This window comes from Ascoidea rubescens, assembly GCF_001661345.1.
Source record: "Ascoidea rubescens DSM 1968 unplaced genomic scaffold ASCRUscaffold_7, whole genome shotgun sequence".
NCBI classification, from domain to species: domain Eukaryota; kingdom Fungi; phylum Ascomycota; class Saccharomycetes; order Ascoideales; family Ascoideaceae; genus Ascoidea; species Ascoidea rubescens.
In genome coordinates, this window is record NW_017962919.1 from 704348 (window position 1) to 715691 (window position 11344).

An 11344-nucleotide genomic window follows, 5' to 3' on the forward strand; every position below is an offset into this window, starting at 1 on the left:
TGAAAATATGATCATAATTCCGATTTGGCTAAGTTAATAGATTTCCTAGAAGCAATTCTGGATAATTCAACTTCATATTCTTGTTCACTTTCAGACTTAGTTTCATTTTTAACTCTGTTCTTTGATTTAGGAACTCTAAGTAGCCAATAAAAGCCAGCTATAATGAAGAAATTGATGAAAATATAGCAAATAAAAATACCAAAGTTTCTCCACATTTCGCTATAAACACAGTTAGCTTTCTTAAGATATGCATTAGTGCTTGACATGATACAATAGTGACAATAATCGGTAGCATTCCCATCCACTAAATATCCGCCAACAACAGAAATATAAGGTGTCATATATTGTAAACAGGTATAGCTGGTAGGTGGTTGAAATATTAACAATTCTGAATCACTACAAACAACAGGAGCATTAGCCAAACTTGCCGACATAATACCTTGGATCAAGTATGTTAATGGCGAGACCCTATACATCCATTTCCAAAATCCAGGCATAAAATCTGGTCCAGCTAAAACACCACAGAAAGCCAAACACATAGTGAACAAAATTGTGGTTAAAATACCAGCAGTTTCTTTACGATCCAACCCAGCAATGACTGCTTGACCAAAACTAAGACTCCAGACGTAATACGTTATTGAAAATAACCAAACTAGTGCTCCTCTCTCAGCAACTGTGTCGGTATAGCTAGCATTGTGGTATAAACCAACAGGATAGTACCAGCAGAAGAAAGCAATGGTACCACATAAGATATTCCATGGAATTTCGCCAGTTATTTGAGCCAAAATGAAAGCAACCCAACTGAAAGTTTTTGATGGTCTTTCTCTAACTTCGTATATTTTTCTTTGAGTCACAAAATTTTCGAACATTTGAAAGTTCAATGTTATAAAAATGACAGTATACATGAAGATTGAAAGCATTTGATTCTGCAAACCTTGTTGAGATCTGCTTGCATTGAAAAACGAAAAACCATTGAATAATTCGGAGGCAATCGTTAATAGGATTTTTGACCAAATATACATTGGTGTTCTCCAATAATGTTGGAAAACTCTTATCAATACCTGTTTATACTGGAAGAATAGTGGCGCTGCAAATTCTTTAAGTAGTTCATCAGAGTCGTCAACAGATTTTTTAATCAATTCTTTTTCCATTGACTCTAATTCTCTCAATACTTTTTTGTGTTCCTCAGAGTTGGTCCAAACATCAAAATAATCTTTATCAGCATGAGACCCTGGAGCACTTCCAATCACATCTAACATCCATTCAGCAGGGTTAGCTTCTTTGGGGCATTTTTTGTTGCTATATTTTTCAAAGTAGTTAACAAGAATATTGCATTTTTCACCCAATTCTCCAAAATACACAGTTTTTCCTCCAGCCTCTAGCAAAAGCAAGTTATCAAATTCATCCAATAAAATTGCTGATGGTTGATGAATAGTACACAAAATAGCCTGGCCTTGGTCCGCCAATTTTCTAATTAATTTGCAAATGGACCAGGCAGTTTCTGAGTCCAAACCAGAAGTTGGCTCATCTAAAAATAAAAGCAAATCAGGTTTTGCTGCTAGTTCGACACCTATTGTTAATCTCTTACGTTGTTCGACGTTGAGACCTTCACCAGTAACACCAATGATTGCATCAGCGTATTTTTCCATTTCTAAAGTGGAAATAACACTTTCAACATATTCATCCTTTTCTTCTTTAGAAACACTATAAGGTTGTCTCAAATATGCACTGAATCTCAACGCTTCTCTTACTGTCGAAGTGGTGCCATGTAAATCTTGCTGTTGAACATAACCAGTAGATCGCTGAAATGATCTATCTCTCAAATGCCCATCAACAAACATATCGCCATAAACGATACCCATCGTCACTCTATTTGCAAGAACATCTAATAGTGTAGTTTTTCCGGCTCCCGATGCACCCATTAAAGCTGTAACTGTTCCAGGTTTAACCCAACCACAAACATTGTTTAATATTCTTCTTGTTTTACCCTTGATTTGAATATCATAGCAGACGTTCTTCCAATGAAAGATTCTATCACCACAAGAAATTTTCATTTTCAAGCCATCAGAATCCTCAGCTTCTGTTATGACTTTTTTTTCGTTTATGTTTCCGGTTTCAATATCATTGGAAGTGTCAATTTTTTTTTGCTTTCTTAGTTTTCTTAAAGTCCTTTGTTGAAATAATAAAATCTCACCTTTTTGTTTTGCACCTTCATTATATTCACAAATAATTAGATATAGTAAAAGGAAAACCACGATATATGCAATAATAATTCCAACATTTCTCCACTTGTGTGAATTATGATAATCAAAAGCTATTTCAATATAATCATCACCATTAACGTAGTTTGAACCAAGTTTTGCTCCAACTGAGTTGCAAACATGATTCAAACTGCCTAAAGTATCATAAGTCGAGGTTGAGGGAACATTTAGAGAACATGTGTAATTCATTCCATGGAACTCATTGGCCATAATTGATTCAAAAGTATATGCTAAAGGATCAATATAATTTATCCATCTTGACCATCCAAGCATGTAGTTAGTTGGAATAATAAAGCCCATAAAGATTGTAATAGCCAATAACAAAATTGAAGCAGGGGACATTGCTTCATACAAAGTTTTAGTGCAAGCACCTATACATCTGAAAATATGGGACATGGCAAATGTGGACAAAATACCAACGAAGAAATAAAAGAAAAAATGGCCAGCTGTTCTTCTTAAGTTAACCATAAAGTAAAAAGGTATATTGAAACTAAGTGCAGTGAGAAGTTTATTGAGTAGTTCAGAGATAATCGAGGCTAAACCATCAGCAGCTGGATGATATAAAGCATAACCTTTGTGTTTTTCGACGATTGGTCTTGCTTCATATAAGGCAAGGATTTCCAAAATAGAAGCAAAAGCATTAAACAAAATGGCAATAAATAGAGCAGCCCCACGATAATAAAAAGATCCTGTATCGTTTGGTAGATCGAAAAATATAGAGCCAATAATTAACGATATTGCAAAATTACCACCAATATTTACAAGAGAATATCCCATGTTATTCCGAATTCTTTGAAAATTACGAATGATAATATATTTAACTTGCATCCAAAACGAAATCATGTATGGGGATTTTTTCCTTTGGAGTTTTGTTTGTTGAGCATAATGTCCTTGAACAAAATCAGATGAAGCTTGATTGTTATTTTTGTTTCTCTCGATATAGTCATCAACTTCTAAGACAAGATCTTTATACTGTTGAGAGTTTTTCCAGTAGGTTTCAAATTCTTGAGGAGTCCTGGGAACTTTATTTTCGTAACCCTTTTTAACAATTCTTTGAGCAGGATTGGTAAGTGAAGTTAAAAAGTCAGCAGTTGTTTGACGTTGGGGGCATTCGTAACCCATATTGAGGAAAAATGCTTTAGCCTTTTGGGTTGATCCAAAATAGATTTGATAGCCCTCGTATAACAAACAAACTTTGTCGTATAAGTTATAAACTTCAGTTGAACATTGGTAAATTGAAACGAGGGTTGTATAATTCAATATATCAGCTTGGGTTCTAAGACATTTTGTAAACTCGACAGCATTTGCAGCGTCCAAACCTCTAGTACTATTATCCCATAATTGGAAAGGAGCACCACATAACGAAGCCTCTGTGATACTTAATCGTTTTCTTTCACCACCAGAGATGCCTCTCATGAACTCATCACCAACCTTTGTATCCTTAACTTGAGATAAACCATACATTGCAAGATACACCTCGGTCATATGTTTAGCGTAAACTTCTCTTGAGATTCCAGGGATTCTGTTTCTTGGAGCTCTCATTTTGACAGCCAAATTCAAAGTTTCCCAAACAGTCAAATGAGGAAAATGGATTTCTGTCTCTGCATTGTAGATAACTTCACCTCTGAAATTTTTTTTGATATCCTGTTGGTTTAAACCGTCATATGTGATTATCGATTGGTCATCGATTTCGAAACCATGAGTTCTTCCGGCAATTGATTTTAGGAAAGTACTGCAACCAGCACCAGGTCTACCTAATACAGCTAAAATTTCACCTGGATAGACTATACCATCCATTTTTTTTAAGATATCAAAGTTTGTTTTAGGAGCAATACCTGGGATCAAATGGACAGTTTTATCGCATAGTTTATATATAAAGTTGCCAACATTTGTTTGGTAATCGGCATCAGAAGCAATACCATGGCTTCTCAAGTTTCTCCAAGCGACACCTAAGGTTAAGGGTTTATAATAGTCTGGGTCCTTATCAGTGAATCTTCTTAGATTTTTGACCCAGTATCTTGAATTGAAATTGGGAGAATTGGGATCTAATCTTTCGTCAATTTTTTGAGTGTTAAAAGTGGAAACGCCAGGAACTTCTGATTGTTGAGACATTGAGCTCAAAGTTTTGATTAAATTTAGGTCTTTTTTATTGTGATGAGTGGTAGAATCTATGTTAGAAACATTGGTAGGCATACTATTATTAGATTGGTTTGTTAATTGTCTGGCTAATTCGTGGATTTTATTTCCAGTTGTCTGATCAAAACCATTGTAGGCTTGAGTGTGGGAATGAGATTCTTCGGAGTCATTAGTAGTTGAGTTACTATTAAAAAAGTCTTTTTGTTGTATTGATATAGACATGTCGTCATTATTTGAAAGCTTATTCTTTTGAACAATCATCCTTGATTTATAAGATTGAAATTATAATATAATAATGCACAGTATAAAATTGGAAGATAAATATTGAAAAAAAAACCAAAAATTGAATCCAAAGAGCATGAATTTATATCATTTTCAGTGAGTTTAATAAACTGGGTGTGGTTCTAAAAAGAAAATAATAGTTGAAAATGCATTTAGCTTCTGGGTTATCTTTAAAATTCTAGCTCATTAATAGCTGATAAAAGTATTTTGTTTTTGCCTTACACTGCTGCCAAAATATGGTTGAATACTAATGGAAAGCCCAAGTAGTATTGGAAAGTCAGAAGATATTGACAACTAGGTTTTCAAAAAACAGCAGCTGAATATTCGAGCCTTATTGGGAAAAGATTCAAAGCAAAAGATGCACAATTCATAGTAACAACTAACAATTTTGATGTAAAGACTGATATTCGCTGTGATCATATCAGTTAATCATTGCTTCTGGATAAGTTCAGGAAACCTTATAACGAGTGTTTTTGGCTTCTAGCAGTATAACTGCCTTCACATGCTAAGAATCACACAATGGAAGATTGAAAACCCGAAACTGTTCTCAAGCAAATAAGGTTCAATTGCAAACCATCCGAGAGCATTTGCTTAAGAGCTGAGCAGCTCCATCAAATAGTCACCCAGAAGGCCTTTGGGCCTCTCTGACCATGGCATCGCAACAACGTCGGATGCTCTCTGGATCCTGTTAGCAGCTGGAAAACCACACATACCGAACCTTGACCATCCAGAAGCAGCAGCAGACCCAAAGAACAAAGCAGAAACAGCCCAGTCGTTGCTGGAGGCCTCCACCGGTGTGGCATTTTCGGCTGGAAAGCACCCAAACACGACAGAGGTTTCCTCTCACTCTCCAGCAGCGGTTCCACCACAGTTTCCGCGACAAGATCCTGCAGCCGAGCAGAAAGACAAGCTTTGTGTCATGTGAGGCGCGTCACGAGAACCTCAGCTGCTGTTATTACGTATTTTGTGCGTGTGTGTACAGCTACAAACGCGGCGCCGCAGAGATGGATCGTAAAGCTCAGACCGAAACAAGGCTCGTGGAAAATTCTAGAACCGTCGAGACAACTCTCCTCCAGAGCAAGGGCCGGTTCTGCAGTGGTCCTTTCTTTTCTAGAACTTTCGAATCACAACAAGAAGATTATCGCTTTGCTCTTCACAACTGGTATAAATACTTTTGCTACTTCCAGGATGTTTCTGTCTGTTTTTCTTCTTCAATTCATTAAGTGTTTATTAGATATTTCTCTTTAACCAAATTATAGAATTCTATACTATAACACAACTTTTTTTTGTTAACGCTAGTTTAATCAGTTTTTATAACACATTTACAATATTCACATCATGTCTAAAGCAATTGGTATTGATTTAGGTACAACATACTCCTGTGTTGCTCATTTTACTAATGATAGAGTTGAAATCATTGCTAATGATCAAGGTAACAGAACCACTCCATCTTATGTGGCATTTACTGACACTGAGAGATTGATTGGTGATGCTGCCAAAAATCAAGCTGCTATGAACCCCAAAAACACTGTTTTTGATGCTAAAAGATTAATTGGTAGAAAATTCAGTGATACTGAAGTTCAAACCGATATGAAACATTTCCCATTCAAAATCATTTCCAAAGCTGGAAAGCCAAATATTGAAGTTGAATTCAAAGGAGAAACCAAAGTCTTCAGTCCTGAAGAAATTTCATCAATGGTTTTAATTAAAATGAAGGAAACCGCAGAAAGTTATCTTGGTGGTACAGTCAAGGATGCTGTCATTACCGTTCCAGCTTACTTTAATGATTCACAAAGACAAGCTACCAAGGATGCTGGTTTAATTGCTGGAATGAATGTTTTAAGAATTATCAATGAACCAACTGCTGCCGCTATTGCTTATGGTCTTGATAAAAAAGACAGTGGTGCTGGCGAACACAATGTTCTTATTTTTGATTTAGGTGGTGGTACTTTTGATGTCTCCTTATTGTCTATTGATGAAGGTATCTTTGAAGTTAAGGCTACCGCTGGTGATACCCATTTAGGTGGTGAAGATTTTGATAACAGATTGGTCAACCACTTTGCTAACGAGTTTAAGAGAAAATTTAGAAAAGATTTAAGCGGCAACCAAAGATCTTTACGTCGTCTCAGAACTGCTTGTGAAAGAGCAAAGAGAACTTTATCCTCTTCCACTCAAACATCAATTGAAATTGATTCATTATATGAAGGTGTTGATTTCTATACCTCAATCACTAGAGCTAGATTTGAAGAACTATGTGCCGATTTATTTAGATCTACTGTTGACCCTGTTGAAAAAGTCCTTAAGGATTCCAAATTAGATAAATCTCAGGTTCATGAAATTGTTTTAGTCGGTGGTTCTACTAGAATACCAAAAGTCCAAAAACTTGTTTCTGACTTTTTCAATGGAAAACAGCCCAATAAATCAATCAACCCAGATGAAGCTGTTGCATATGGTGCTGCCGTCCAAGCTGCTATCTTAACCGGTGATACCTCTTTCAAAACCCAAGACTTGTTGTTATTGGATGTCGCTCCATTATCATTAGGTATTGAAACCGCTGGTGGTGTTATGACTAAATTGATTCCAAGAAACTCCACAATTCCAACAAAGAAATCAGAAATCTTCTCTACTTATGCTGACAATCAACCAGGTGTCTTGATTCAAGTATTTGAAGGTGAAAGAGCAAGAACTAGAGACAACAATCTTTTAGGTAAATTTGAATTGGCTGGTATTCCTCCAGCACCAAGAGGTGTTCCACAAATTGAAGTTACTTTTGATATCGATGCCAACGGTATTTTGAATGTCTCAGCTGTTGAAAAGGGCACTGGTAAGTCTAATAAAATTACTATCACTAATGACAAAGGTAGATTATCAAAAGAAGATATCGACAGAATGGTTTCTGAAGCTGAAAAATTCAAAGAAGAGGATGCCAAGGAATCTGAAAGAGTTGGAGCTAAAAACGGACTAGAATCATACGCATATTCATTGAAAAACACATTGTCTGAATCAAAATTCAAAGAAAAAATTATTGAAAGTGAAAGAGAAGAATTAAGCAAAGCCATTGAAGAGACCATCAAATGGTTAGATGAATCACAATCTGCTTCAACTGATGAATACAAAGACAGACAAAAGGAATTGGAAGAAAAGGCCAATCCAATTATGATGAAGTTCTATCAAGATGGTGGTGCTCCAGGTGGTGGTGCTCCAGGTGGCGGTGCTCCAGGTGGTGGATTCCCTGGTGGATTCCCTGGTGCTGGCCATCCAGGTGCATCATCTGGTCCAACTGTTGAAGAAGTTGATTAAGCTTTATTTTGTTTTTGTTAATCTTTTTTTTTTTTTTGTTATTTCTAAGTTTCTTTCATTTCTAATTTCGTCGTTCTATGGTTAAGTTTTAAAATTGGATTTTTGTTTACCTGTAACTTGTAATATTTTTAATATATAGCACAATTAATATAAATATGACTCTAATTGTTACATGTAGCAAATTGTAAAATATTGACCAACCGGTTGACGGCGCATCCATTGTGCTGGTGAGTCAGGGTAAATGGTCGGCTTCACCTTCGTTGTTGAGCGAGTTTTGAGCAAGCATTTGCCTGTAGGTTGCTGCGAACTTGACGGAAGATAAGAAGCAAATATTTGGTGCAGCAACGTCGGTTTAAGAGACGCACAATCTTCAATTTTTGGGTAGTTTCTCGAAGGTGCATCGGTTTGGCGTGTGATTGATGTAGCTCTGCAAACTTCTGACTTTTTTCCAACACAAACAGCACAAATAGTGGAGATTCGAAGCAAATTAGCTAAAAAAGAAAATACAAAGTAGAAATCTAGAAAGAGAAACGAAAAACGAAAATTGAAAATAAAAAAAGGGAAGACAAAGTAGGGGCAAAACACTTGAAACTGTGTGAACATGAAAACATAAAAGCTCTTACAATCCCAGTGTCCGATTCCAAATCTATTTAACTATCCATCTTGAACCTGTGTATCTGTTCATTCACCACCCAATCCACCAACTGTCAATTGCACCTGTAACTCACTACCCATCTCCACACAGACTGCCAACGCAAGCAAACCGGCAAAGTTCAGCTAACTCACCATACTCAGCAATGTCAGCAATGCCAGATGAAAACCACACCCACTTTGGCAATGCACATCTCACAACCAACACAACCATCAACAGCAACAATGGCAGCAACAATGGCAGCAACAATGGCAGCAACAATGGCAGCAACAATGGCAGCAACAATGGCAGCAACACCGGCAGCAGTCTCTTTTGCTACAACAGCTATGGGGATATGTGTGTGACGCTTGAGGGCTTGAGCAGATTGTTGTCGCAGTTTCTCCCTGACTTCCTGCTGCTTTATGGCCCAGTTTTGTTCACCTACTCGTTCAGCACTGGAATCAGAGTGGTCAAAACCCCCAATCTCTCAGACGACGACCTCCAGTGTCTCCAGACCATCTACTCCAACACACCACTATACTATGCCCCAGACAACAGCAGCCACAGAGGCAACCGCAAGTGGATTGGGTCTGATTTGCATTTTGTGCCAACAGCAGTGTACAACTGGGTAAATCCCACTCGACCAGTGATGGAGTTGGATTCCCAGTCAGAAGGAGAGGAAGCAGACAAGGAAAAGCAAGAGCAAGAACAAGAGCAAGGGCAAGAGCACGACACAGGTTGCAGACAAAAGCTGAGCGAGACACACCAACACAAACAAGCACCAAGTGGTTGTGCAACGCCTTTGGGCACAAACAGAGATCTCTGCGACACTCCACCCACAAACCACACCAGCCCTGCTACTTCTGTTGCTCCAAGCGACTTTGACGACGACCTGGTTTGGTGATTCTCAAATCTCCCAAAGTCTCATTAAATTTCATCAAATTTCATCAAATTCCACTAAAGATGGCGGTCTTAGACTCCCAATTCTAGATTTATTTGAAACAAAGACTTAAAAAGACAACTTTAGTACTCCTACCCAAGTATAATAAGAAATGCTTAAAACCAAATCCCACCAATGGCATATCAACAGTATTAAGGATTGCAAAAAAATCAATTGAAAACCAATTAGAAATCGAGTTGGTTTATGGTGAATGTATCTCATCAACATCTCCATCTTATCTGTTAATGTTCATGCGCCGATACTTTTTACAAAACCCAATATTACTATCTGATTATCTTCATCTATTAATCACTGAAAAGATTTATTACCCCATATTCCCATATATATATATATATATATCATGCATTTTTTTTTCCAGTTTTCCAGTTTTTTCCAGTTTTTTCCATTTTATTACATATATTCTATTTCTGTCTGTCTTATAAATGATCTTAATTCTTAACCACCACAATTCTTATTTTTGTTTCTAATACAATTGAAAGAGCACTCCACCAACAGAACGCATCGAAAACATTACCTTTTGTGTTTGATCAATATAAAGAATTTTTGGAAAATGTTTCCAGTAAAAATTTTAACTCCCAAAAAGAACTCCAATTGAACTTTCACAATTATTCAAAAATGAGTGAAGCATCGAACCATAGATATCTGATTTTGCAAAATTTAAAACTGTCAATATAATCGAAACTATCCAATTTTTTTTGACTTCATTTAGAAGCAGTTGAAACAAAATGAGATAAAAAAAAAGAAAACTTTTGGACTAATAAATATCCTATCAACCAAAAAAACCATTTAGAAAAATATGAATAAATCTAGTCATATTCATATTAATACCATTCCTTGATTTCCATAGATACGAAATCAATTTTTTGTCAATCCAACTATTCTTCGATTTTTTCACTTTCAAGCCAACTGTTGTAATAAATAAACTATTAAAAATACCAATTTTAAACGACCTTTCAATCATCCTGTTTTACCGATTTCAATACACTCACCAATAGAAAGAAATTTAAATAATATTAAAATTATCTTTGAAGATGACAACTTATATTCTAGTAACTGATTTTTTGGGGGGTTTTTTCCCCTTGAAGATTTTAACAACTGAAAACAGTAAGCAAAATTATGATTTTTAAAATTTCTTGTTTATAAAAGGTATTCTATTAAATTTGCTTTTTTATTCGTCATATCTTTGCTTTCCAACTTCCAACTTTCCCTTTTATTCCCGTGTAACCAAAATCCGGTTTAGTTGATCTGGTTTTTAGAAGCTATTTGAATATGTTTCTTGAAAGTATCACTTTTGATTTTAATTTTGATTTTGATTTTTTAATACTGATTGAAAAATATGCACAAAAATTTAAAATAAGCTATAAACGTTTAAGTTTTCTACCAAAGACTCTGAAATGAAAATTTTACTTTATAATATCCTTTAATTTTTCCTAATTATCAAATCCAAACGAGGTTATAAAAGCTGCTTTTAAAGCATTTAGCCTATTAGATCAGTATTACCTTTCAGTGGCCAATTGACAGATCGAACCACTGTTACTTTGGATATGTATTGGGACGTTCAATAAAGATTGGTGATGAGATGAACACAAAATTTGAAATATATTATAATTTTCCGGTTACAAACTGCAATTTCATATTAACTGTACAAATTAAAGTGATTTTTTTTTTCTCGGATTAAAAGCCCACGTTTGACTTATCTTAAAGTGTTATCAAATATGTTTAGATAATATAAGAATATGTATTAATATTTTCTGAGTGTTCTAATTATCGTAA

General features: G+C 35.7%; 3 protein-coding genes across 3 annotated transcripts; 2 read left to right on the top strand and 1 right to left on the bottom strand.

Moving 5' to 3' along the window:
- Positions 1 to 11: 11 nt before the first annotated feature.
- On the bottom strand, positions 12 to 4619 carry ASCRUDRAFT_81180 (pleiotropic drug resistance family ABC transporter; the record flags this gene model as incomplete). Its single annotated transcript, XM_020194581.1, has 3 exons — positions 12 to 28; positions 89 to 4402; positions 4457 to 4619. 3 exons carry the CDS (start codon positions 4617 to 4619, stop codon positions 12 to 14), a joined length of 4494 nt encoding a protein of 1497 aa, XP_020047123.1.
- Positions 4620 to 5850: 1231 nt separating this feature from the next.
- ASCRUDRAFT_91558 (heat shock protein 70) lies at positions 5851 to 8049 on the top strand. The gene has a single exon (XM_020195082.1). The coding sequence runs from the start codon at positions 6018 to 6020 to the stop codon at positions 7977 to 7979; it is 1962 nt and encodes a 653-aa protein (XP_020047124.1). The 5' UTR covers positions 5851 to 6017; the 3' UTR covers positions 7980 to 8049.
- A 413-nt stretch (positions 8050 to 8462) lies between these two features.
- ASCRUDRAFT_76180 (uncharacterized protein) lies at positions 8463 to 9536 on the top strand. Its single transcript, XM_020193370.1, has 2 exons — positions 8463 to 8853; positions 8890 to 9536. Exons 1-2 carry the CDS (start codon positions 8777 to 8779, stop codon positions 9512 to 9514), a joined length of 702 nt encoding a protein of 233 aa, XP_020047125.1. The 5' UTR covers positions 8463 to 8776; the 3' UTR covers positions 9515 to 9536.
- The last annotated feature ends 1808 nt before the right edge of the window (positions 9537 to 11344 follow it).